Source organism: Dipteris shenzhenensis, chromosome 27 (assembly GCF_047967505.1).
Source record: "Dipteris shenzhenensis isolate YYH24624 ecotype China chromosome 27, Dip_SZ_1.0, whole genome shotgun sequence".
Classification (NCBI taxonomy): domain Eukaryota; kingdom Viridiplantae; phylum Streptophyta; class Polypodiopsida; order Gleicheniales; family Dipteridaceae; genus Dipteris; species Dipteris shenzhenensis.
Genome location: NC_141622.1, coordinates 27,190,903 through 27,218,883, shown reverse-complemented (window position 1 = coordinate 27,218,883; position 27,981 = coordinate 27,190,903). Strand labels below are relative to the sequence as shown.

Genomic DNA, 27,981 nt, shown 5'->3' with positions numbered 1-27,981 from the left:
AAAATTCTTAGTACCTTGCAAGGCAGTGCTAAAAAAGAAAGTGTGTGGGTGAGTGTGTGTCTATGTGAGAGAGAGAGAACCAAAATAGAAGGGGGCTACTTGACAAGAAACTGTGTGGGACACTTTTTAACAAAAGTGTTAGTATAGCGCTGCCTAGAAGGGAATGCTAACAAGGTAATTTGCATGATCCTTTCGCTTGCTATATCTGGCTATAGTAAAGTCATCATTTCAAACAAGTAGTTCCTCCGTCATACTTGTTTAGAAAACTCCTCATACTTGTTTAGAAAATGGGCTTTAATTTTTCCCCATCATTAGTAGAGGTCACTTTTTGTACAAAAAAAGAAAAAGAAAATATGGTTTTAATTCAAAAGCCATGTTCATTCTAACATTAAGGCAAATGCAGAAAACGTAAATTACGCATGAAAACCCAGACACAAAATGTGCTTATTCAAAACCTGCAAATGGTGCCACGGGCATAGAGACCTTGAGATAGCATATTTCTGGGCTGTCTAGACTTTAATGTCTTCTAACTTGGCCCGTTGAAACATCCTTATTCCAAGATAAATGTTCCAGATCACCAAGTTTCCTGCTTAAAACAAAAAACAAAAACATTTTTTTTTGTAAATGCATTGGTCCAAAATGATTATACAATTCCTTAAGCAAATTTGAAGAGTCAAAAAACGTGGACTCTATGAGATTCTGCATGGAAAATACAGCTACCTTGGATGTAGTATGTGGAGTACCAAGGAGAAAAGGGCCAAGAAAATGCAAAGAGATCCAACCGTTACGTAGCCAATGCCCAGAAAATCATTCTTGCCACCCAACCAGCTGGTAGTCGAGAGCACCAACTTTTTCTTTCCATCAAAGCTGTACGTATTGTATACATTATTGATCTCAACTCGGACTTTAGTACTAGCATCCAGATTTTGCTCAATCCTCCCATAGATCTTCCGAAAATTCGGAAGGAAAGCTGTTCTCATCCACACCATGAGATCCTCATCTTCGTTCAGCTGAAGATAGACAATTGTTAAGCACCATCTTACCAATGTAGACTTGAATCACTACTGAAAATTCATATATATCTATGTGTGTGTGTGTGTGTGTGTGTGTGAGAGTGATATATATATATATATATATATATATATATATAGAGAGAGAGAGAGAGAGAGATGAATACAAAAACATTCCCAAAATTATCCCATACAAAAAAGAAACAGCCCAGTATTAAACCCGCCATAGCCACCCACAAAGTTCAAAACCGTGACGCATACCAGGGGCTAGTTATTCTGAAGATGTTTGAAAAAACTCACAGGCTTTGCAGGATCCAACTTCGCACCTCCAATCAAAATTCCCCTTTCATTGCTTGCAACATTATTAGGAAAATTTTGAGGGTAAACGTTTCCTCCAAATCTATGTTGGCGATCAAGTTTCCATGAAATACCCGTCTTGTTCACTAAGAGCTTCTTTCCACTACTTGTAAACTGGTATGTGTCATTAAATAAGCTCCAAGCTATCAAACCACATGGTATGATTGTGAGGCTGGCATTATTAAGCAGATTTTGCTCAGGCCGGCAGTTGCTTGTGTGAGTTGTGTTGTTTCCATGCAATAACTGTGTGTCACTCCTACTTTTCACATACCTGCACATGCATTGCACTGCCAACTCATTATTGAAATACACTTTGCATATGGTTTCCATCTACATTCCAATGAGAACACTTTCTAGCACTTCCGTTATCACTTGTAAAAAAAAGAAAAGAAAATATTATCACATTTGCTATTGATGATTATCTTGAGAATCTTCAATCCTAAACTTCAAAATAAAGCACAATAGGGTCTTTTGAGAGTTGGGACTCAGATTCTCAAGTAATAAAATCTTCATGAAATCTTCCTAGGGCAATTGAAAAAAAGGAACAAAAGCAACATCTTCATTAGGAAAGGACACTCTAAATAGAGCCACTCGTTCCTTTTACGCTCTTCAGCCCCTGGGTGCTTGCCACTATGAGGATACCAGATACTGTCGGGAAGGAGTCGCGTCCTCAACTCAATCTGAAAGGTCCTCAGTCCCTAGATCCTGTAAGTTGGTGTATGTCAATTAAGAAGGCATGACTCCCCTTCGCCAACCAGGCTGCCATGCTCCACGTGAACTCCCGTTGCATCCTTTGTGTCCTAGCCACAATCCGGACCGTCCCTTGCCAAATCCTCTGCCCTGTGGGGCAGCTCCATGGACAATACAAAATTGTTTCAAGGTCAGTATCCACTCATTGATGGCACCTCCCATCCACATGCATCTGCTCAAGAAACATGCCAATGGGCAAAGGGCAAGCAACACAGGGACAAGTTCCCACAGGAGGCCTCATCACGGGCCAAGAAGCCGCTCGAGTTGGTTCACGCCGACATCTACGGCCCAATGTTGACAAATTCATTTGTAGGTTCACGGTATTCCCTCTTACTTGTTGATGATTTCAGTTGCATGACATGGGTATTCTGTGTCACATGCACCCTTGCACTTGGGTGCAAAGTGACACACTGGCTACATCGACAAGTGTGTTATAGTTCCCAGATAGGAGATTTTGTCGTATGCTGTGACCCCTTTGTGAGCCCTTGTCCAGGGACAGTCAGGCACAAGCTACGTAGGTCAGTCTCTCAACCTTAGGTCAAGTCAACAATTCAGTTCTTGTTCACTAGTACCCACTAGAGAATAGTAGGTTAGTGTTTCCATCTTATAGTTTAGGTCTTAGCCTAGGTTAGGAGTTCCTTTAGGGCCCCCAAAGGCTGGACAGGTAAGCAGGGAAGGCAGCCTTTGGAGGCTGCCCAAAAACTCCCCTAGCAAATGAGCCAGGGAGGGCTATTTATAGGCTGGTTGTAGGCCAACCAGTCTGTAAAACAGACCGAGCCAGTCAGCTGTTTACAGACTGGGTTGACTCAGTTCCAGCCCTATAAAAGGGCCCCTTTGCTGCCCTTTTGAAGCACTCAGTTGCTCCTGCCTTCAACTCTCCTACAGCTCCACTTCAGCCTCCTTGTACAGCCCCTGACCACCTCAGATCTGGCCCTGGTCTAGCCTCAGTCCCTTGGCCATCAGTTCAGCCTGATCTGAAGGGGTCCACGCAACACAACAGTCGGAGTTTTGGACCAGCCAACGGAGAGAGGTTTGGACACTGTTTCATCAGCTTTCTCAGCTTTCTTTTACAGGCTACACAGCCTACTTCTTAGCTCTATTCTCTCAGTCATATCTCAGCTCTCTCTCAGTATCTATTACTCTCAGCTTTCACTCTCTCATTCACGCAGTAACCCTACATTCCGATGGACAGCACAAGCCTCTCCTTTGCCTTGCAAAAGCATCCTACATCGTCAGTGTGGACAGCATCAAGGTCTCGGTATTGGTTGGCGTTGCCTTTCAGGTCTTTGGGTCTGCTATACGTGTGCACAGTGAGCTCTTCAAAAGTGTGTTCCATGCTCTCTCGAAGAGTGTTCTTTGTATTTCTCAGTTCTCCAAGTATAAAGCAAATTCTCCCCCGATTGGGGGAGGGGCCCCTCAGTGGGTACAGGGACCCAATCGGTTGTCGACTCTACTCTCTCTCTACCCTCATCTCCTTTCTCTCTCTATGGTAAACAACACTAACTCCTCGCTAAAGGTTTAAAGGTCTTGCTGTGAATTACACGATCAGATTACCGTTGCATGTTACATTTTGCCTAGCCAAGAAATCTCAGGCTTTCGAGAAATTCAAAGACTAGAAGGCCCAGGTAGAGAAGGAGAGCGGGGAGGTAATCAAATCCTTCCGCACCAACAGAGGGGGAGAGTTCACTTCTACCGAGTTCAATGGATTCTGCAAGAAGAAAGGGATTAAGAGACAACTCACGACAACTCGCACATCTCAACAGAATGGAGTTGCTAAGAGGAAGCACAGGACCATCACAAAGACAAGGTTCACCATGTTGTGAGGGAGCAATCTCTCGAAAGCCTACTGGGGTGAAGCCGTGAATACTGCCGTTCACATCCTCAACAGAACCAAGACCAAGGTTGTTGATGGCAAGACTCCATATGAAGCTTATTATGGTCATAAGCCCATCATATCTCATCTGAGGGTTTTCGGTTCTAAAGCATTTGTGCATGTATACAAAGATGAACAAACAAAGCTGGATCCCCATAGCCGGAGCTGTATCTTTGTGGGATATAGCGAAGAGTCCAAGGCCTACCGCCTATTCGACCTGGACAAGAAGAAGATCCTTATCAGCAGGGATGTGATCTTTGAAGAGAACGAGCCACAGCCTGCCGAGGAGGTTCTAGAACTTCCAGTGTTACCCCCATCCAAAGTCACCATCTGTGAGGTGGAGCCGACTGAAGACCCCGAGGAGGAGGAAGAGGAGGAGGAGGAGCATGCCATTCTAGAGCCAGCTACCAAGCTTCATCCAAAGTACCTCCATCTGAGAAGAAGCTACCTCAATGGTATTTGAAGACGTTAGCAGACTCACGGGTCACGGACATACCCGAGAGCAATTCTGGAGTGTGGCGGTCTCAAAGAAACATGAAGACTCCCTCCATGAACTTCGCTTTGGTAGCTCAACTTGCGAAGCCCCATTCCTTCCAGAAAGCGAAGGATATACCAGAATGGCAGGAAGCCATGAAGGTAGAGATGGATGCCATTTTGAAAAATGACACCTGGGATTTAGTGCCCAAACCAACCAGGCGAAAGGTCATCGGGACTAAATGGGTGTACAAGCTTAAGTGCAAGTCAGATGGGAGCTTGGACAAGTACAAAGCAAGATTGGTGGTGAAAGGCTATGCACAGTCGGAAGGACTTGACTTCGACGAGACCTTTGCCCCCACAGCTAGGATGGTGACTATTCGGACAGTCATTGCCTTGGTTGCTCATCACAGTTGGCCTATCTTTCAGATGGATGTCAAGTCTGCATTTTTGAATGGTAACCTGGAGGAGGAGGTATGTGTGGCGCAGCCACGAGGATTTCAGATTCCAGGATCCCCATCAAAAGTTTGCAAGCTGAAGAAGGCCTTATACGGGCTGAAACAAGCCCCCAGAGCTTGGTACCAATGGATAGGTGTTTTCTTTTAGAAGATCGGGCTTCAACGGAGTCCATCAGAGACAAATCTCTATCTTGACACAGAGGGGGATTTGTAGCTGATATTGATTCTATATGTGGATGACCATCATTACTAGGGATCATACGAAGAAGATTGCTCAGGTCAAGAGACTTCTTATGGAGGAGTTCGAGATGACTAAATTAGGCATACTTCACTACTTTCTTGGGATTGAGGTGAAGCAGGGAAAGAGCAGTATCTTTATTTTACAAGAGAAGTATTACAGGGAATTGCTCAAATGCTTTGAGATGGAAAATTGCAAAGCTGCAGTGACTCCCATGGAAATTGGTCTGAAGCTGAGTGTGCATGATCCATCTCAACCAGTTGAGTTTGCTTTACCTCACCAATACTCGACCAGACATTTCCTTCGCAGTTGGATTGCTCTGTCAGTTCTCCGCCACACCCAAGAAGGCTCATTGGGACGCAGGTATGAGGGTGCTAAGGTACTTGAAGGGTACCTACACCTACGGCATCACTTATAACAAAGGCATTGAGTTGGGAGGTTTCTGTGAAAGTGATTGGGCAGGTGACATTGATACCCGGAGATCGACCTCTGGATATTTTTTCTTACTCTCATCAAGAGCCGTGTCATGGCTGAGTAAGAAACAACCTACTGTCGCCCTTTCATCTACAGAGACAGAGTACAGTGGCATGTGGAGCATTGTCGCTCAAGTGGATCTTGGAGGACATGAATGTGGCCCAAGAAGATGCGACTGCAGTTATGTGCAACAACCAGAGTTGCATAGCAATCGCCAACAATCCTGTGTTTCACATACGGACGAAGCACATCGAGGTCCACTACCACTTTGTTCGAGAACTCATCGACGAAGAGGTCATAGAGTTGATATACTGCCCAACCAACATCTCAGATGTCTTCACGAAGGCTCTTCCTAGGGAGAAGTTTGAGCACCTCATTTGACGCATGGGGATCAGCCCACAATTGTGACATTGAGAGGGGGTGTTAGAAGGTCACTGCCCCACCTGTGAGCCCCCGATTTGAGGGGACAAGGGGGCAGGAGACCATAGGGGGTAGGCGAGGTGAAAAGGTAGAAGACCTACCTGTCAGGGAACCCGCGCTGCAGCGTGAAGATGGCGCAACATCCTAGGAGCTCCTGGACCTGTGCACGGGCAGAGTTGGCAGCAGCAACAGCAGCCCATAAGCAGGGCTTATGGGCCCTTAAATAGAGCTGGCCTAAGCCGGCCTGACCAGCCAGCAAAGGCACCAATCGGTTGGTGGGCTGGCAGGTTGGTGCCTTGGGCAGGGAGCCGACTCCCTAGTCGGCCAAAATGAGGGGGCCTAGCCCCTCCTATAAAAAGCCCCCCCTTCCCCCCTCATTCCTCATCACCTGCACTTACAGCCTTGCACACAGGCAAGCGCACAAGGAGAGGAAGAGGCTCAGCATCATTGACAGCACTCGGGCTGTTTGTACACGCTCACCATTGAGCTTTTGTTGCCCACGATTGTGGAGGAATATATCTGAGTTTTGTCCTATCTCTCTTTCAGTTTTTTTTAGTGTTGTATGAGCTAGAGAGGAAGTGAGGTGTGAGTGATTCTATCCTCCATTTTCCAACACGGACAAGGAAGAGGAGTGTTCTAGGATTGAGGAAGAGCCAGACATAGAAGTTTATAGGAAGGATACCCAGCTTGTCGGAGGGGATACTTGATATGTGATCCGGATGGGAATCTTGTGTACAAGCAAAACTTGGTGCTAGATAATGTGGTAAGTAATAATTCATCCAAATACTCAGTTCTGATTACGGGATTGGAAGAGTGCAAAAGATAGAGGATTCAAAGACTGAAGGTGAAGGGTGATGCTTTGCTGCTAGCGAAGCAAGTCTGATTCATTGAGGCAGTTACTGAGAAGAGTGAAAAAGTTGACACAAATTCCTAGAGCTTTGGAAAAGGAGGCGGATGAGCTGGCCACGTAGTCTATACAACAAGGTAAGAAAGAGGTTTGGGTGTGACCCTACATGAACCCAAATAACAAGGGATGGAGTATCTATGGTCTAAAGTTATTTATTTGCAAATGAGGGAGTTTCCAGAAGGCTGCACTAAGTTGGAGAGATACAGGCTGGTGAGGAAGACTTCATCCTATCTTGTGTAGAAGACATGTTGTATCAAAAGGGATACTACTGAGATCCCAAAGGTACTTAAAGCTGAGCATGAAGATGTCTGGTGGTCATTTTGTTTATGATCTCACGGTAAGAAGTATTTTGCGAATTGGATATGCGTGGCCTAGTATGCATGTGGATTTACAGCATTCGTGCGAGACATGTCATGCTTGTTAGGTTGCAAGTGATATAAGACTCACATATGATGGCTCAAGGCGGCCCATAGTTGCAATGTGCCTTTTGGAAGTGGGGGATAGATGCTATTCGTCCTTTTCCTTCGACTTAGTCTGGTAAGGTTTATATTCTATAGAAGTGACTACATGACCAGATGGGAGGAAGCTATGTCCACACCCAAGATCACCATTAAGGCTGTGCATAGATTTATTGACACGCATGTTGTTGCATATTTGGAGCCCCTTTGGAGTTAGTCTCAGATTGTGAATTAAACACCCCTATTATCCTCGAGGCAATGGCCTAGTTGAAAAGGTGAATGGTGTTGTATGCAGGCTGATCTCCAAAATGGTGAAGGGAACTCAAAACATTGGGACAAGGCTTTAGATGGAGCTCTGTGGGCATATATATGTGCTTATAAGCAGGTTGCTGGTTACTCTCCTTTCATCTAGTGTATGGACAGGAGGCTTTACACCTTGTGGATATATCAAGCATGTGGTATCTGAAGAAGATTGGGGTTGTGCCTAGCAAATAGAATACTTTCTTTCACTGATTTGCAGGTGAAGAGACAAGATGCTCTCAGTTAGATAGAAGCTTTGCAGAGAGAGGGCTCACGCATGTGCCTATGTCTCATGGGAGAGCCAGCATCGAAAGAACCTTCCGACCAATGTGTGTATGCTATCCAAGCCCTGATCTTGAGCCTCCGGGTGCCAAGGAAGGGGCTGGCATTCAAACTCCTCAGGACACAGATAGAATGCTTTCTTTGGTTGATTTGCAGGTAAAGAGAATGTTGGAATATGAAGCCAAAGTGAGTCAAAAATGAGTGTACTAGGTGTCTAGGGGGTGTTTTATAGTCTAGTGAGTCCTATGGATGCCACGTGTCATATTGGGAGTTATCCCATATGCATATGTGTTCATATGTGTGTGTGTGCTCTTATATAAGAGCTGTACTTATCTAGTGTCAAATCAATCAAGTATCAAGCTACAAGCTCTTTGGTCTACATGTGAGTACTCTCATTTTTGTTCATTGCTTTAGTCATTTCATTATGTCTCGTTTTGAGTATCACTTCCTCTCTCGCTAGCCTACCCTTTCTCTCTCCCTCTTTCCACCATGTTCCTTCATGTGGTATCAGAGCCTCCCTTCCTACCTTCCCCTTCTTCTTAGTCTATCTAGAGGATGAGAGAAGCCCGCAAATGGAAGCTCCCTTGAGCACTTTCACTCATTTTTTTGAGCCTCTTCTGCGCATTCGGTGACTCTCCAATCGGCACATTGAATGTCATGACGTGAATCTCCCTTGGTAGCTGCTCCGATGGCCTTCATCGACACATCATTCGAGGGCTTACGCGCCTGGTTCTTCACTGACATATCTCTTTGCATCAAGATGTGCACACTCTTGTGCGGTAGCTACTTCGGACTCATGGGTTCTCTGCCCTTGCTATGCATAAAATAAATGAAATCTTTTATATATTTTTATATATGTTTGAGTTAAAGGTTCTCTACCTTGAGTAGTCCCTCTAAAAAGAATGTTTGAAGAGATAATAAAGGTCCTTTGCCTTGGATTGTCCTCCTAAAATGATGTGTTTCTTTTATGGTGTGTGACTCCATGTTTCTAGTTAGTTCCTGGAGTCAAGAGGGGGATGTACTGTGGGAGCCATGTATTGGCATTGCTAGGTCTATTTGCTTATCAGACCTGGCTTAAGAGTTCCAAGATGTTGGTGCATTGGTCTCTTAGACCTCTAAGTTTGTCATGCATCCATGCATGATGAGCCTCTGAGCCATGCTAGATGAGATTTCTATGTTATGCTCACTAGCCTGCGAGCCATGCTCACTTGCCTCTGAGATTGTGTGGGAACCATGTCTAGTTCTAGATCAACATGCACAGTTTTGATGACCGTCATTGTCATGTTCTGTTCTTGGTTCCATTCCAGTAGTCTCTCACCTTGCCTTCATGGGGGGGTGTTGGAATATGAAGCCAAAGTGAGTCAAAAATGAGTATACTAGGTGTCTAGGGAGTGTTTTATAGTCTAGTGAGTCCTACGGATGCCACGAGTCATATTGGGAGCTATCCCATATGCATAGGTGTTCATATGTGTCTGTGTGCTCTTATATAAGAGCTGTACTTATCTAGTGTCAAATAAGCTACAAGCTCTTTGGTCTACATGTAAGTAGTCTCATTTTCGTTCATTGTTTTAGTCATTTCATTTCCATTTCATTATGTCTCCTTTTGAGTATCACTTCCTCTCTCCCTAGCCTACCCTCTCTCTCTCCCTCTTTCCACCACGTTCCTTCAGAGACAAGATGCTATGAGTTTGATAGAAGCTTTGCAACAACAGCAGAAATAGAAATTTGATAAGCAACTGCCAACAGACAAGGGTATTAAGGACGGTACATATGCCAAATGTGAGCTGTCAGCTCCTGCGAATGCTCCCACCCCTCCCCTGCTCCCGTCTACCCCCCCCGCGCTGCGCGGCCCCCTCTCCCCTCCCCCTCCTCTCTCTTCGCCGCCTCCCAGCTCACAGCCGCCCACCGCGCCCTTCCGTCCCCCTCTCCTCCTTCTCTGCCCGCCATCCCCCCCCCCTCTCCTTCCTTCTCCGCCCCTCCGTCCTCTCCCCGCCTCCCCCCCCTCGCATTGCGCTACCACCCCCCCTGCCCCTTCCGCCCCCTCCCTGTTGTTGCGCAACGCTGCCACCCCCCCTTTCCCCTCCCTCCTCGCCTTTCTTCCCCGCCCCCTCTCGCGTTGCGCTGCCACACCCCCCCCCTTCTCCTCCCTCCTCTTCCCCGCCCTACGCTGCGCTGCCCCTCCCTCTCCCTCCTCCTTTCCTTCCCCCTTCGCCATTTGCTCCCTCTCCACCACCTCTCCTCCCCCCGCTTCCCCGTACTTCTCCATCCCTCTCTCTTTCCTCCCCCGCCTCCGTCCCACTCCCCCTCCCTCGCCTCTCCCATCTCCTTCCCCCGCCTTTTGGAGCTTTCGCAGTTTGTCGGTGCGGTATGGCGGCCGTGAGCCCGGAACCGGTGGCCCAGACGGACCCCCCCCTCCATCAGCCTACCGCATAACACTGACAGAGCATCAGGTCTCCTTGGTGAAGCAGGCCACCACGGACTTCTCCCAGACGTCCGTTTATGGGAGAGTCATTGGCTACGCCCCTTCACGAGCAGACATCAGCGACTAGTCCACCCTCTACCTTGAGGACAGCCACATTGAGAAGGTCGCACTCATGGGACGTGGTATCTTCTGGCTCAAGCTCTCCTCAGCACAGGCTGCGAGCGATATGGTCAGACGGTCCCCTACTTCTGTGGGTGGGAAGATCATCCTTATGGTCCCATGGTATAGGGGTTTCAGTGTAGCGGACTTCGATGCCTGCTTCCGTATTCCTCACCATCCAGTTACCCTCATTTTCCCAGGCCTCGCAACAGAGCTTCGCCCGATCATCAAGGACTTGGGGGACGCACTTTGGCTGGCTCATGCAGGACACCTTCGTTGATGCGGCGGCAGCCCAAGGGGTGCCACGTGTCAAAGTGGCAGTCCTAGATCCGCAGAGTATCCCCTCGGAGTTCGAGATTGAGACGGACACAGGTGTGGTGACACAACGCATTATGGTCACTGGTCGCCCAGATCAGTGTTTGAGATGCCACGGCTTCGGGCACCAGGCGCGCTCCTGCCCTCGCTTCACGAGGACAGAACCTCAGATGGCCCCCATCCAGGCAACTCAGGATCCCCCCGCCAAGCATCGACACGCCCTCCCGAAGGGGAAGGCTGGACTGAGGTCAAAAGAAAACGGAAAGGAAACAAAACAGCCCCAAAAAAGCCTTCCCATCTACAGCAAGAGACCCCTGTGGTCACCAATCAGCAGCAGCCCGGTAAGGGGAAGGAGAAAGGGAAGGAGAAGATCAGCCAGCCTCCCCCTCATCCTTCACCCCGCCCCCCCCCCCCCTCCCCCCTCCTCCTCGGTCCCCATACCTCCCCCCCCTCCAGGATCCCCCCCAGCACCTTTGGTTTCAGCCCCCCTCTCTCCCTCGAGCATGATCCCGAGGGAACCTCCCCTTCCGCCTACGCCGCCTGTGGCCCCGAAGCCAGCACAGACCTCCTCCGCGCCTATCCCTCCTGGCCCTGTGGAGGGGAGAGGCCCTTCCCCGCAGATGGCCAGCACCACTCCAACTTGTTCGACAGCCAGCACCCCTCCTTTTGGTTCAGACTCCTCATCCTCGTCCCCACACCCAAGGGAAGCTCCTAGAGCTCTACCTTTGGAGTTTTACCGAGCAGGACCTTGGGATTATTTGGATGCAGCGGGTATTGGCTCCTTCCCTACATGCCTAGACATCAGCATCTTCTTCCTCCGAAAGGGGGCGGAGGGTAAGGTGTCTGTCCTTGCCCCCCATGACGGTCCTAGCTATTCCTTCACTATCACCAGTGACGGGAATGAGCAATGGACGAATGAAAATGTTTGGGAGATGATTCAAGATCAGTCCCAAGAGCAGGTGCAGGACTGGCCCGGTAGCAGAGCAGCGGAGCTTCTTCAGCAGCAGTGGAAGGAGGGTGACGTTCGTCTGAGATGGCGCCATAGCGCCAAACGATTCTGCCTCTTAGTCATCATTCGACCGCCTCTGGAGTGGATCTACGCGGAAGGGCTCCGCCCTTGGAGGACCTCAGAGGTAGCGGGCTTCTACAGTATTTCCCTGGCGGAGGCTTCGAGTTGGTTAGGGAGAGCTTACCACCATGGGACGAAGGGCCTCTCCCCTCTGTTGAAGGTTTTAGAGGATGGGTCCGATGATCCGGCCTCTCCTTCGAAACCCTCACAGAAGCGCCTTCGTCTGCACACTGGACATCCTCCGACCACCTCGACATCGACCGCAAGCAGATAGCTGTTTGTGGCCCATCTCCCCTCTTCATGAGTATACGCATTATCTCTTGGAACGTCAACGGGTTCCACTCATCAGGAACCCGCGGCCCCAGGAAGATGGTGCTCAGACAGGAGCTCCAGCCAGCCTTGGTGGGAAGGGTAGATGTGCTCCTATTGCAGGAACACAAGCTTTCGGCTTCTCAGACCAGTAAGTGTGGGAAGGTCCTCATAAGACGCTCCCACACCTACTGGGAACCTTCGATTGGCGAGCAGGGGAGGAGCGGGGGTGTCTGTACCTCCATCGGCGCTTCTCTAGTTCAGCATGTGTGTGGTTTTGGCACCCTGATCCCAGGACGAGCGCTTTGGGTGGGCTTGAATATTGAGGGATCCCGTATCGGCATCCTCAATATCTATGCCCCGACCGACCTCAGACAGAGAGCCGCTTTCTGGAGCTCTTTGACAGACTTATTGCCAGAGATGGATTCTTGGATTGTAGGAGGGGACTTCAATAACCTTGAGACTTTAGAGGATCAGCAGGGACGGGGCCCAGAGTTCCTCGGTATAGCTCAGGCGGAGCAGGCAGATTGGGACTCCTTGTTCACTGTGCGAGGGGACAGCTGGAGGGAGCCTTCCTCTTGCAGATGGACAGGGAGTCTGGACTTCTCTTGGGGTTACAGGAGGGAGGGAGGCAGACTTCTGGAGCGGTTGGACCGTTTCTATGTCAGTGATTGGGCGCTAGGCAAAGGTGGAGAGTCAGGAGTGGTTCCAGGGACGACCCTCTCTGACCATGCCCCAGTCATCCTAGTCCTGGACTCAGCCTCTCACTCCTTACCTCCACGCTGGTGCCGGATCCCAGACTCCATCTACTCCAGAGCAGCGGTTTGCAGCAGGATAGTGGACCTGTGGGAGCAGGATTGGGACCCCATGGGGGATATGGCAGCTCAGGTAGCTCAGGTTCTTGCCGAGTCTAGTCTCATCTGTCAGCAGGAGGCGTTTCAGGTCAGGCAGCAGTGGTGGGCGAAGGAGAGGGGTCTCAGACGAGATCTTGCCTCGATACAGCGGATGCAGCAGTCTTCTCCAGGCTCTGAGGAGCTCAGATGACAAGAGGTTAGAGCCCGAGCCATGCTAGAGGAGATCACCCAGCGACACTCAGAGTTCTCGTTTCATGCTTCCAAGTCCTTTTGGGCTAGGAAAGGCAACAGGATGTGCAGAGAGTTCTTCAGGACTCATGGCCAGAGGTCAACAGGGGAACAGCTCCGATCTCTTAGAGCGCAGGATGGTAGTGTCAGGACAGATCCAGACAAGGTCCAGGACTTGGCGACAGATTTCTACAGATCCCTGTTCCAGCAGGAGCCCCCAGACCCTCGTGCCCGCCGTTGTAGGGAGGAGGTGTGGAGGTATACACCGTCGCTCGTGCAGCCTAGCATGAGTGAAACCCTTCTCGCCCCTTTCACCGTGGCAGAGATGCAGGATGCGGTGAGCGCTATTGATGGGCAGAAATGCCCAGGTGAGGATGGGCTCTCTAGAGCTTTCTTCACCACCTTCTGGGAGCAGGTCCACCAGCCCTTGCTCGCAACCTTCCAGCATATCTTCTCCAGCGGACAGATGCCAGAGAGCCTTGCAACAGGCTTGATTTGCCTCATCCCCAAAGGGGGGGACCGTCAGGAGATCAGACAGTGGCACCCTATCACCCTCCTCCCGAGTGCCTACAAAATCCTCACCAAGATGATCAGAAGCCGCATCCGCCCCCTGCTACATGACTTGATCCATGACACCCAGACTGGTCTTGTCCAAGATCGCAGCATTTTGGACAACATTTTCACATTCTCAGAGACAACGGAGTGGGCCCAGCACAGTGGCCAGCACCTTGCCATACTCCTTGACTTTGAGAAGGCGTACGACAGGGTAGACTGGTCCTTCTTGGAAGGTACACTCTCTCAATTCGGTTTTCCGGACAAGTGGATCAGAGGTATTGCTAGTCTCTACAGGTCAGCCGGGTTATCATCAGCGGCAGGATGGGGGAGAGATTCACCCTCGAGCGCTCGATGTGTCAGGGCTGCCCGCTTGCGCCCTACCTCTTCCTATTTTTTGCGGAGGCCATGACTCACTTCCTACGAGCCCGTACCACTGGTCTTCGAGGGATGCGCCTCCCTATTCGGGACGATGCAGAACTTCTGGATTTTTTTATATGACCATCAAGAGCTGTTCTTCCAGCACTCTGCTCAGAGTCTTCAGTGGCATTACTCCCCCCCACCGTGGCTGTTTGTCCACACTCCGATGATTATGCCCTGAGAGGCTTGTAATTAGTATTTTGTTACCACGGGCTGTATCCGTTTTGTGATTACAGCCCGCTGGCCTTTAGGCCCTCTTGTACTCTCGTTTTCAAGCAATATAACTAGCACTACTTTTTGCGAAAAAAATTTAAGGAAGGCACATTGGTCCTGAGGTTAGGTCCTGAGGTTATTATCAACTTCAAGATCAATGGATGGAGACTGAAGCCCTATTTTCGAAGTTAAGGCCAGCCTGTTGGGATCAAGATGATGCCTAGGGTTTTGATGCTATTCTGCCTTAACTATTCAGAAACGGTTTTGCTTACAAAGTCATGCCTTTCGGCCTAACCAAAGCCATGGCTAATTTTCAAAGGTTATGGCCAGAGATCAGATAGAAGCTCAGAATTTAGATGTTGTAGGAGCGGACTAGAAACTTTTGGGATGGCACATGAATGTCCCATCCCACCGGGGGATGACTATCATGATGCATGGTTTTTTGATACCCAGATTTTGTCATAGGATGTGGGAGATCATAGGGGTCTACGAGGAATATGATGGTAATTGAATGGGTAGATGCTTGTGAAAGGGATAGGATAAAAAGCAAGTTGGGCGCCTAGCTCTATGGAGGCATGCTCTAAAAAGCAGCCTAAAAATCTGAAAGCCGAGGAAAAGCAAGTTGCCTTGAGGAAAAATCAATCACTAGGAGGCAAAGCAACCACATTGGAAAGGAAGTAGGCACTTTTAGGCAATTTGCCTAGTTTTGGGAGTGTGGCCCCTTGTTTTTTGCAAACTTTTTGGTGTGCATGCGTTTTTGGAGCAAAAGCAAGTGCGTGCTTTAGGATAAAGCAAGACCAGCAAGACAAGCAAGCTTTTTTTGGCAAGTCGCCCAGCTATTGTGGAAAAAGCACCTCGTTTTTTGGAAGAGTTTTCTAGAAAGCAAGCCCTAAATACTTACTCTGTCTCCCTTCTCATTTTTATGTCCCCTCCCCCTTCTTCTCTTATGGATTCAACAAGCCAAGGTGTTCACTATGTTAAAACCCCATATAGCGCATGCGATCAAGGGCTATTATAAAAGCCCCCTACCTGCGGATCTTTATAACCTATACACACCCCTTCTGTAAATTTTGAGATGATAAGCGTATCCCTTATCAATGGCAAACTTCACTTTTTGAATTAAAAATTCCCTTGTGTATGTATATTTTGTGCATAGTTGCACGAAACGGCCGTTTCGTGGCCAGAAACGGAAACGACGAAACGGAGACGAAACGCCGTTTCGTAAAACCTGTTTTGCCCTAAACCCTAAAAACACAATTTCGCCGCCTCTCTTCATCTTTCGCCGCCTCCCGCCCGTTCCACTCCTCTTGTGCATCCTTGCTGCTCTCTCCACCTTCTCTAAGCTCTCTCCATCCCTCCATCCTTTGCTCTTGGACCTCCATCCTTCTCTCTCCATCCTCTTCATCCTTTGCTCCATCTTCTCCATCCTGCAAGCTGCAGCTTGGCAGCCTGCTCTCTAGACTCCATCCCTCCATCCTTCTTCTCTCCATCCTCTCTTTAATCTTACCTTCTACCTCTCCATCCTCCTCCTCTCCATCCTCCTTCACTTCTACCTCTGATCCTCCAGGCTCCTTCCACCTCTCCATCCTCTTTTACCTCTATCTCTCCATCCTCCTTCTACCTCTCCATCCTTTCTCACTTGTGACCTCTCCATCCTCCTTCTCACCTCTCCATCCTCCTCAATGCCGAGAGATGCTTATTGGGTCCATGTCTCCCTCCTGGATAGTTATAAAGGAGGCGGTGGCTCCAAGAAGTGGAGATGCAACTATTGCGGCATAAGCAAAACGGGGTCTGTCACACGGGTGAAAGACCATCTAGCAGGTGTTCCCAGCAAGGATGTAGGACCTTGTGAGTTCGTGCCTACTCCAGTGAAAGGTGGCCTAACAGAATGGAAGCGTGTGCGTATGGCAGCGTTGGCTGCAAAAGTGGAGGACAAGGGCTGCAAGATGAAGAAGAGGCTGCTGACACTGAGCCACTGGATGATGCCACCACATTGGGTTCTGCAAAGAGAAGTAGAGGGGCATCAACTACATCGAGCGCAGGTCCTAGTGCTACAAGAACACCCTTGCCACATGGATCAATTAGTGTGGATGCTAGTGTGGGGAAAAGAGGATCACTGCAAAGGTCTAGCATTCAAGCACGCTTGCAAAAGCAAGCAGTGAAGGAGGCCACTAGTGAGCTCACAAAGCTCTTCATACAGTGTGCAATACCCTTTCATGTGGTGAAGACTACACGATGAAGGAAGGCCATGAGAGCCGTAAGCCGCATTGGGTATGAATGGGAAGGACCTACATACGAGGCCTTGCGGACAAGAGAGCTAAGAAGAGAGAGGGAATGTGTGGAAGACCAAATGAAGCCCTTGAAAGAGACTTGGAAAAAATATGGATGCACACTCTTATGCGATGGATGGTCAGATGCACGCAAGAGGAATGTGTACAATATTTTAGTGTCTTCTTGCAAGGGAACCATGTTCTTGAGAGCCATAGACGCTTCCACTGCAGGTACAGTGATTACAAGGTTGTATATTTGGGAGCATTTACGGGCAGCCATTATGGAGATAGGTGTTGAGCATGTGGTGCAGGTGGTGACAGATAATGGCAGCAATTGTGTGTCAATGGGTGCCATGTTAGAAGATGAGTTCCCTAAGATTGTGTGGACACCCTGTGCCTCACATTGCCTTGATCTTTTGATCGAGGACCTAGAGAAGATACCTTGGATTGATGCCATCTTCTCCACAGCCCGCAGTATCGTGAAGTTTGTCACGAAGAGACCCAAAGTCCTCAGCATCTATCGGGCTTACAGTGACCTTGAGCTATTGAAACCTCCAGCCACAAGGTTTGCTTACATGTTCATAGTGGTGGAGAGGCTTGTGCGAGTGCGCCAGGGCTTGTTGCGCACGGTTGTGTCTCGGGAGTGGGGAGATTGGGATGATAGAGGCCAAGCAAAGTCTATCAAATTTTTTCGCATGATCATGGATGAGTCTTGGTGGAATCAGGCGGAGGCATTAATCAAATCGATTAATCCTATCTACACGGTGCTTCGCATCACGGACATGGAGGGAAGCACATTAGGGCTCTTGTACGAGTTTATGGACAAGATTGGAGAGGCCCTTAACAGAAACACTTCCCTATCGCCTGATAAGTAAGACTTTTTACTTTTGTAATATGTATAATTATTGTAGTTACTAAATGGCAATTTGTTATCATGAAGCCTGGAATTTTCAAATATATATTATGTATGTACTATTATCTATAGTCTATGAATTTTGCATGCATGATGCACTCTAATTTCTTGTGGCATGATTTAGGGTTGAGTCCATCCGTGCTATATGGAATAAGCGGTGGAATTGGTTCCACTGCCCAATCCATGCGGTGGCACATGTATTGCATCCGCTCTGGCGCAGTCAAGAGCAATATGAGAATGACGAGTTGGAGGAGGGGATGCAACAGTATCTACAAAATTGGACGGGTGGTGACTTGGAGATGCAACGAAGAATGGAGGATGAACTTCTATTGTTCCGCAATCACAGCCTCTCCTTTGGTCGGCTAGGCTCCGAGAGACACAGTTGCAACCTGTCTCCTGGTGGGAGAAATATGGCAACTGTACTCCTACTTTGGTAAGAGTCTAAGAGACAAGTTCCAATGCCACTAGTTATAGCTTAGTCGTTAAGTAATTTGAAGTTTTATCTACTACAAATATGTTTAAAGTTATCAAGTTCCTGATACTTATCTCGGCTTAATTGGCTTATGGCAGAAACGCCTTGCTATACGTGTTCTCTCACAGGACTGCAGTTCCGGTCCTTGTGAGAGGAACTGGAGCACTTGGGCCCTCTTTCACACAAAGAAGAGGAACAGATTGAGCACGGCTCAATTGGAGCGGTTGGTGTTTTGTCATTGCAACCTCCGTCTCCTTGAGTTCGCCGCCGGCTGCCCCGAACCTTGCCAAGTGAATGTAGACAAGGTGGACGTGGAGAAGATGAAGGCCATACCAGATATCCCACGGGAGGAGCTGGACATATACACCATGGTGTATGAGGAGCTGTCAGCACCAGCACACCACACACGATCATACACTCAACCATCTGGAGATGGTGCTAGTACTTCAGTTGCACCCGATGGTCCTGATCCTGATGTTGATGATTCTTCTTCAGACAGTGACACAGATGCCTCAAGCTTATCTGAGGACGCAGAGGATGACGATGACGAGGAGTCCATGGATGATGCAGATGATCAGTAGTCCTGCTGCTTTTTTTTACATCATCCATGGGTGCTTTTATTTTGAGTCTTGCATGACTCATGATCATGAAATTTGTGGATCATGAATCATGATCATGAAATTTGTGGATCATGAATCATGATCATCTATGGAGTCTGGACATTGGATACTTTCAAGTTTCAAGTTTCAAGTTTCAAGTTTCAACTTGTGTGCTAAGTTTAAACTTTAAAGTACTTCAAACTTCTAAATTTCAGATTCTTGTAATGCCAAACTTGTTAGTCATGACTCATGATACATGTTGATTTCAGATTATTGAAGCATCATTCAAGAATTTAGAATCATAGAGGCATGAATGATGCATTGATGCTTGAAGGCTGAAGCTTCAAGTATAGATAATTGTAATTTGTGTTATGTATGATTTGCACTCTATTGATAATTATATTATGTATAAAAAATAAATTTTTATACATAAATTGTATCATATTGCCGTTTCTTCCGTTTCCGTTTCGGGTACGCTGCTGACTCTCTACCACCAGGGCAATCTACTGCTATGCTGAAATATCAATACCCACTCGACAAACTAAGTACCTCGTTGTCTAGCCTCACGGGATCTAGTGAAAGCCAAGCCAGGCACCCGGGATCTCTTGAATCTCTTAACTAGCCGTGAGGACACAGATTGATTTGGTCCAGTTGATCTTGGCCCTAGATGCCTTATAGTACTCCTCAAGGCTACCTCACAGTCCCTCTAGACTCTCTGCCATGCCCTGCACAAAAAGGGCTGTGTCATCTGCAAAATTTGAGTGTAGTAACTCCTCCCGGCGAGTCGGGAGCGGCGAGTCGGGAGGTGCATAGAAAATAGCCAAAGCCTCTTCCACAAAGAGGAAAAGAAACGGAGCCAGAGAACAACCTTGATGCATGGTCCAACTCCAACGTTCCGAGAAACCCATCTTCCACTTGGTGCCCTCCAAAAAACGTGACTCCACCGTTGTAAGCCTTCTCAAGTTCCAAGAGAAGGACTGCAATAGATTGAGACTCCTCTTGTGCCTAATCCCACTGTCTCCCAAAAAGTGAAATATTGTCCAGGAGGCTACGTTCCTAAACAAAACTTATCGAAGTGTCCTAAATAATGTCAACAAGATGGGGGTGCAAGCGAAAACTCAAGATTTACCTAAGACTTGGATTTACCTTGACCATAAAGATTGGCCTGAGAAACCATGAGCCTAGATCTATCCTTGACACAAAATATGAGGCAATCCCTTGAGAGAGGATTTGTTGGGATCAATGCCTTGCTCTGTCATGCACAATATGTGTAATGTGTGTGTCCTAGTATGTTCATAGAGTATGTCTCTAGATGTGTCCTCTCCATGTGTGCTTGTGTGTGAGCACTAGTTTTGCAGGCAGCAGCAGGCTGTAGGTGTGATTGATGATGTGCATGTGAATGATCTAAGCTATGAGGTGTGAGTATGGTTGGTTGATTGAGAGGTTCATTGAGAGATTATAGGGTCTAAGGTGCTCTTCCATGAGCTCATCTGTGACAACATTGCTACTTATACTCAAGCCTACTTTAAGGCTCACTCTATTATGAATAGTTGCTCGTTGTGTATGCACATTGCTCAAGAAGCACTATGCTCAACCATGGTCACATACCTTCCTCCATAGTTAGATTCAACACCTTTGAGTCTTACAAGCTTCAGTGCTTGTCACATAGGCTGTTTCATAAAGTCACAACCCTTCTTGCAAAGACTTTGACCTAGGACTGTTACTGTCTGTAGTGTTACCTTTGACCCTGGTCAAAGTAGCATTCTTTGTCTTACCCTTCATCTTCGTACATTGCATCTGCATATGCCCCTGTTGTCCACAAAGGAAGCAATGGCCTTTCACGTATTGAAGGATTTGCTTGGCTTTCTTCACTCGCTTTGCAGTCACCTCAGCTGAAATCTATGACGGACTCGAGGCTTGAGTTTGTGTATCCCTAATAGGACATAATTACCTCTTCCAACTAAATTTCTTTTGCTCAAAATTTGTGGTAGGCTGAGTTTTCTGTGAAGAACTCCCTTAGCAATAGTGTCATCATAGAGCTTGGCGTATCTAATCACATTCTTGAGGTTTTTTGTTCGGTTGCACTTCACCTGTAACTCGTGTTCTTTTTTTATGGAGAATACACACACAGTGGTAGGATCCATATACGAAGCTTTGGATTGTAGGTCCTAGACCTCTATAGGTAGGTACCAAATGGCATCTTTTCCATGTTTAAGTTTGTATGAGATCAAACTCATCTTCAGGTTGAAGAAACTCTTCTTTGAACACTTGTTCGAAATCAGCCCATGTCTTTGGATTCTCCTTTAATTCACGCCACCAAGCTAACGCTTTGCCTTTCAACATCCCTGAGCTGTAATCTGTAATAGCAGAATGTGTCCCCCATGTGCTTAGCCATGAGCATGGGCATACCACTATGTTTCTTCTGTGCTTCGTGAGTTTGTTGTAAAACCAACAACTGCTGCTGTGTACTTTGCATTTGAGTATACAAACTCTGTAGAACTTGGGCGTCTATCTGGACTATATGCACCTGCGATCGAGCAGAAGGTTCAGGAGCAGTGGTTTGCGGGGTTCCCTCGCCAAGAGTTTGCTCCATGATGAGAGAGAAAGGATGCAAGAAAGAGGATGTGAAATTGATCAGAAATCAAAGCCTTTCTCCATTCTCAAAGAGAGCAGTAAATGCTTGAGATTAGCAAGCTTACAACAAGCTAGAGCTGTTGTGGATCATCTAGGAGAGAGAGAGAGAGAGAGAGAGAGAGAGAGAGAGAGAGAGAGAGCAAAGTGAGCAGTCGATTGCAGCAAATTAGAGGTCACTAGCTGTAGAATAGGTAAGTTTAGAAGCTGCAGGGTTAGGCTGGATTGCTGATTGGAGTCTCTAAAAGATGTGGGGTAGGGAGAGAAAAGTGGCATGAAGGCCACAAGTCTTTCTTGCCTTTTGGAGCACTCCACAAGGCTTTGTTTCCACACAAAGTACTTTTAGAAAGTGCTTTTAGGAAAGTGTTATTTACTAAAGCTGAAGGAAGGACTTTAGTTCTAGTGGATGTATGGTTTGCATGGCAAGTAAACATGCATGCACCCACAGTGCTTGCATGAAGCTTACTTCTACACAATCCAAGGCTTAACGTAGAGGCTTTCAGCAATTACAACTGCTAAAGTAACTTTCCAAGGCATGCAGCCCAGAAAAGTAATTACATGCAACGATCAGTGGAAAAGTTCCAATACCACTCATACTGCCAAATCTCAACGCAACACAAACTGAATTCAAGCAGCCATGAATTCTCAGCACCCAACATCTGGGTTACAACCACACACATGCAATTGCAGGAATATAGCAAACAAGCAAGGCTCTCCCGAACAAGAAGATAGATACTACAGGTTAGTCACCACTAACCTCAGGATTCTATGATCTCCTCTATCTCTGTGCTAACCTGCAACCTCAATAATCTCAGTATACCAACATAGGGACACATATGGATAGGCTACTGCATCACCACCCAAGAGTAGATCCCTCAGGATCACCCCTAAGCTAGAGGTCAAGCAACCTCTGACCATAGTCCACCCCAAGTAAGACTACGTATTGCATACCACGTAGGCCCATCTGCGCACAAATGTCGCTAGGGATACACAGGCCTGGATGGGTTCTCAACCTAGTTGGCTATTCTTGGAAGGCCCCACTCCCAAGAATGACGCATGTGACTAATGGCTCTCACTTATATATAGATGCAAGGTGTCTTAGGTGACTCAAGCCTAAGACTACTATCAGTGTACCAAGGTTACCCCATGTCCTAATTGTCCCAAGGTTAGGACACGAGATCAAAGGTTAAGCTGACCTCGTACCACTAGCCACATTATGTCCACAAGTGGACATAACACTTGTGTTCTCTCATCATTTATCTTACGTTGCAAGACATAACACACTTCACACTCTAAGATATTAACCACCCGAATGGCCACAACTTGGCATCCCTATACATGTCTTTAGCACCCAAAACTAGGTATTGGTCACCTGCATACAGTGTGCCCACTTCCATAGTCGTATATGTCAATGGATTTTTGTCAATGTTGTGAAGAAAACAGGGAAAGTTCATCCGTGCCAAAGACTAGGACTGAAGTAAAGAGCTCATTAATGCAAGTCTTACAATCAAATTCAAGGACAACGTTTGTAGAAAGAGAGTTTGCTCACTCACAATAAAATCTAGAAGAGGAAGCATACACTAGTATGACTAAAAAGGACTGGCATAAACCCCAAACATAATGAGGTGAAAATTTGCAAGAATTGCCTTCTGCCAATACAGTTCCTGGTAGTTCAGGAAGGTTATTCACAAATATGAGAATATAGCAACCTGAGCTACACTTATTGGAGCCTTAGAAAGGATGCTCGACAAGAAACAGTGTTGATTTTACTTCTGCATTGTAAAAGAGAAAGTACGGTATTGCTCCACAGATTTCCCCTTTCATATTGTTTCAAAAATTGAACAAAAGAAAGTTATCTTTGAACCAACAAACAATAGCATTACAATGGACTTTTACTTACAGTCTGTGGTTTTGATAGAAATTATCCAGCTCATAGTACACATAGATAGGTTTTTTCATATCCTTTGGCACCTACAACAAGCAGAGTACAATCATCTATGAAATTTTAGCATACCAACAATTTTCAGCTAGCTCATGCAATGCTTATTCCTGGAAGAGTTTTCAATAAAAGCCAGATCAACTATCAATTTTCCCCTTTAATTTCAGAAATCATTTTAAAAGGGATGCTATTGTTGTTTGGAGATATCTTGAAAGCGTTAGTTTTGCGTTCAGGTATGAAGGATACAGTTAAGACTCTCGTGCATGATTTCCTAGTGGCAACATCTTGAATGAAGTGCACTTTTTGTTCAGTGGTTGTCACATTGTGAGGAAGACAAACCGTTTCATATTGGTCCACAATTTCAACAACCTGCATCATACATGCTACTCAGTGGTGGTCCTCAAGATCAGAAGAGAATCAAACAAACACACTTTTTCTTTGGTGAAATCCAGTTGTCATTATATTACAAAAAACAGTCCTGAAGAAAGGGACAATCAAACACACACACACAACACACACACACACACATACACACACATAGAGAGAGGTGTGTGTGTGCACACATACATATATATATACATTGCGTGTGTAAAGAGAGAGAGAGAGAGAGAGAGAGGGAGAGAGAGATACATTATTTGAAGCAATCAAAGCAAAAACCCCTATGGGTATAAATGTAATCCCAACCAACATGTAAATTGTGATAACCTGCATATATAGCCATACTAAAAAAGTAAAACTTCGTTCAAGTCCAACATCTTGCACGGCAATAAACTGAAATGTGCTTGTGAAAGATGACTGATGATCTCACCCATCCTGGTGTTAACAAGGGCCGGCATGCAGGTGTCTCTTGCTTTAAAAAGGGAGTTTCTGCACCACAACAGCAAACTGTACTAGTCATACTCACTTTTCTTTCATATTAGAGAAAACTAATTCAGCAAAGTGAACCTATTTCAAGAACTAGTAAATTTGCTTTAAATCAATTGCTGAATCAATTCTATTATACTTGCACTACAAGCCTAGATTTTGCACAAGATCAGAATATACAAACATATTCATGTACCTCTTCCTACACGCAAGCTTTGAATCAGACGAGGACTATGGATCCCTATGAAGCCCATACTCCAGATTAAAGTCAATGGATGTATTAAGTGGAAAAGAAAAAGAAAATATTTATCTTACTAAGCAGAAATATAGAGAGACAAGTGATCCAGCGGACAAAGGAAAACATAAAAACCTTTCCTTTGTTGTCCAACTCTTGACAGGCTGAAGTAGTTTGAGGAAGGTGCAAATGTTGATGGGGTGGTTTGTACAGTTGCGCAGTACTGGCCTATCGCAATGGGTCGCTGGGACACGTTCTAGACTATGGTGCTACAGACTGTTGGATTGAAGGCTCATACCTTGTTAGCTGTTCGAAGATTTATCAGAGAGATACTTGGCTCCAACATCGCCACTGGCCAAACTCCATAATCTATCTACCAATGAAAGCCTCATTTCGTCGTCGGCTTCGTCCTCCCTCTATCTCTTCATTCGAGTGAGCATGCCTGCGAGCATGCGCTATTTTCCTATGGCTAGTCGCGATGATTGGCTCGCAGGATAGCACGCGGACTTTTCTTGGAGAGAAAAAAAAAAAAGGATAGCGCGCGGACAGATCGAGCGAAGTAGCCATGGAGCTTGGAGCTCTCGAGTGGCACTGGAGTTTGAGAGTTGCGATCATGATGAGCTATGGCGACCTCCAGGTCCGCCATGCGGATCCCATGAGCACTCGTTTGAAAGGTCGACAGATAGTGTTTAGCCTTGAGGGTCTCAGCCGATCATGGCATTTGCAGTGAAGCCCTGGAGCTCCGTAGTAGCTCGATTCCTATTCGAAAACTGAAGGCTACCATCATGCGCAGTTTGCCAAATTTAACAATACGCAAGATCGTCAGTCATATATGTTGATTAGCTGCAGCTCATCTTGCTGCCCAAAACTGAAACTTCATTTCTCCTTATAAGATTCTCCAAAGATGATTGCGATCATCGGGGATTTAGTCATCATGGTATGTTTTTTGCAAGCCTCGGTCTGTAACTGCTAATTTGAAACAGATGCCGCTTTCCAACAACAGTTCGACGCCGCAAAATCCAACAAACAAATATCGTGATTGTCACAAAAGGAAACGTATTCGTGTGGAAACCTTTCGGCTTGTTCCTCTTCGTCGTCGTCCCTCCTGCGCCATTGCCGGATGAGCTAGCTACATCAGAACTCATCACACCAGCTCTCAGCGCCGATATGGCAATCAATCCTCTTGAGGTGAAAGTTCCCGAGCTGCTCGCGTACAAGCAAAATTGATGAGCATTTGACGACGACCAACAATGAGAGCAGAGCTTGTTGACGACGATCGAAATGCACGAATCTGTACGCAAACGGGCTGCGAAGCGACGCAAATCCGAGAAGAAATGCGATCGCGGGGCTGATTACAAGCAAGCGAGCTGGTACAAAGGTAATGGAAGCGCAAGAGAATCCGACAAGTGAATCAAACACTTTCTGATTCTTGCGTCTGTGCCCTCCCTCCGCGTCCGTGCGCTCTGATTCATGCGTTCAAACAGAAGATAGGTGATCGATCGGTAGCGATTTGCGAGCGAAGTAGCTGCGTGATTCACAGAATGTACGTAGGTGATCCATAAGGATTTGCGAGCTGAAAAAAAACTGTAGCTGACTGGAAGAAGTCACGTACGTTTTTCACAAGCATTGAGGGTGCCCTCAAGCTTTTGTCGTAGACAAGCAACTTGGTTGTCTACCATTCACCCTCCCTAGACAATGTTGGGCAATAGCCTCCATGCCATTGTGCACTACCAACATGCCTTTCTCTAGGGAGCACAAGGAAGACAGGAGAATCCCTTGAAGGAGCAAAAGCCATGGCTTCTCCATGAAGAAAAGATCTCTTAACGAATAAAAACCTCTAGAGATTGGCTCCTTTTAAGAAGGAAAAGTCTCCCTTGCACTCCACCACCATGCCCTCTCTTTCCCACCCACATTTTGTGAATGTAAACAAAGAGCACGGGGAGTCACTCATAATCTCTCTCTCTCTCTCTCTCTCTCTCTCTCTCTCTCTCTCTCTCACACACACACACACACACACACACATACATCTAGAGAGTGTGCGTGTGTGCATGAGGGAGAGAGATATATATATATACATACATCTAGAGAGAGAGAGAGAGATACATACATCTCTCTCTCTCTCTCTCTCTCTCTCTCTCTCTCTCTCTCTCTCACACACACACACACACACAATGTGTGTGTGTGTGTGTGTGTGTGTGTGAGAGAGAGAGAGATGCATGTATGTATATATGTGCCCCTAAAGAACTTTAAATCAAAATTCCTTTTGATTAGTTGTGGAGAAAAGAAGAGGGGTGAAAAGGAAGAGGGCAAGGACATGATTAAACTAAGGGATAAAGGGGGGAGGGGAGGAGTTTCAATTAAAGGATAATGGAGGGTAGGGGGCCTTAAAGACGGAGGCACTTCAGATTGGGAAGGGGGGGAAGGACCACTTATGATGGGGGTAGGGGAGCACTTATGAAGGGATATGTATGTCCCCCCATACATTGACAAATGTACCTATATACCATGTGCATTCAAGGCCTTTTGTAAAAACCCCTTATGAAGGGGTATTAAAGAAGAAGGTAAGTCCTAAAGGGGGAGGGGGAAGAAGGACCATTAATAATATTATGATTAGCAATAGGCATGCTATACCACACTACAGCTTAGTAATAGGCTTGACTCTTGATAAAGACAAGATTGTGGGTTTGAATGCTTTGTTCAAAAGATTAACCCATGTCCATAATATAATATGAGTAGCACGACCCGTCTACAACAGGTTTGAGACCTGCTTTGCTAGGTCTCAAGGTGGGATCTTAGAATCACTTTAATTTAAAGAAAAAATATTTCAAGTTTCAAGGCCCCCTCACCATAGGCATCACTTGGCTTGGCATTTACACAATGATTCAGCTAGATGAGAGGCCATATGATGTTGATCGAGGGGCAAAGAATTTACATAGACATCCCCCCCTCCCCCTTCTCTCTCTCTCTCTCTCTCTCTCTCTCTCTGTGTGCAGTAGACATTCATATGAATGAATATTTTATCTTGAGAGGAACCTCTCACACTTATCATGTATATACTCTCTCTCTCTCTCTCTCTCTCTCTCTTTGCATTAGACATTCATATGAATGAATATTTTATCATGAGAGGAACCTCTCACCCTTATCACATCTCTCTCTCTCTCTCTCTCTCTCTCTCTCTCTCTCTCTCTCTCTCTCTCTCTCTCTCTCTCTATCTATCTATCTATCTCTCTTAGTGTATCCACATGTGCTCTCTCTTCCTTGAGTGTCTTTCTCACATGCATACACACATGGACTCTCAAATATAGGCGATGCCCCCCCCCCCCCTTTCTTCCGTCTCATGTACACCTGCATACACACACATTCACACATCCTTCTTGCAGACTCTCTCTCTCTCTCTCTCTCTCTCTCTCTCTCTCTCCCCCTCTTATCCACACAGAAATTCTCTAGTGACTATTACCTTGACACACAGAGACACATGCACACATGCACATATACATACATAAACACTCAAACTTA

The 27,981-nt window shown here is 46.7% G+C and overlaps 1 protein-coding gene across 5 annotated transcripts; it reads right to left on the bottom strand.

The window, feature by feature from the left end:
* Positions 1-294: 294 nt before the first annotated feature.
* On the bottom strand, positions 295-26,201 carry LOC147884104 (ALA-interacting subunit 3-like). Of its 5 annotated transcripts, XM_087398422.1 has the most exons (9): positions 26,078-26,201; positions 25,538-25,668; positions 24,175-24,233; positions 23,997-24,071; positions 23,613-23,735; positions 23,328-23,398; positions 1,311-1,638; positions 721-1,010; positions 295-586 (listed from the first exon to the last, which is right to left on the bottom strand). In XM_087398422.1, the coding sequence occupies exons 2-9, from the start codon at positions 25,608-25,610 to the stop codon at positions 517-519; spliced, it is 1,089 nt and encodes a 362-aa protein (XP_087254548.1). In that variant the 5' UTR covers positions 25,611-25,668; positions 26,078-26,201; the 3' UTR covers positions 295-516. The 5 variants fall into 5 exon arrangements, with proteins under 5 accessions (XP_087254548.1, XP_087254547.1, XP_087254551.1 ...); XM_087398421.1 differs by lacking the exon at positions 26,078-26,201 and having other exon boundaries at positions 25,538-25,904; XM_087398424.1 differs by lacking the exons at positions 23,997-24,071; positions 26,078-26,201 and having other exon boundaries at positions 296-586; positions 25,538-25,904.
* Between the last annotated feature and the right edge of the window lie 1,780 nt (positions 26,202-27,981).

Bases quoted from the DNA above. Each gene is read 5' to 3' on its own strand.
- LOC147884104 (XM_087398422.1), bottom strand. From the start codon at position 25,610: ATGAGTTCTGATGTAGCTAGCTCATCCGGCAATGGCGCAGGAGGGACG. The intron at 24,234-25,537 runs GTTTCCACACGA...GTTGTGGTGCAG, and splicing joins GAAGAGGAACAAGCCGAAAG to AAACTCCCTTTTTAAAGCAA. The intron at 23,399-23,612 runs GTATCCTTCATA...TGCTTGTTGTAG, and splicing joins CATGCACGAGAGTCTTAACT to GTGCCAAAGGATATGAAAAA.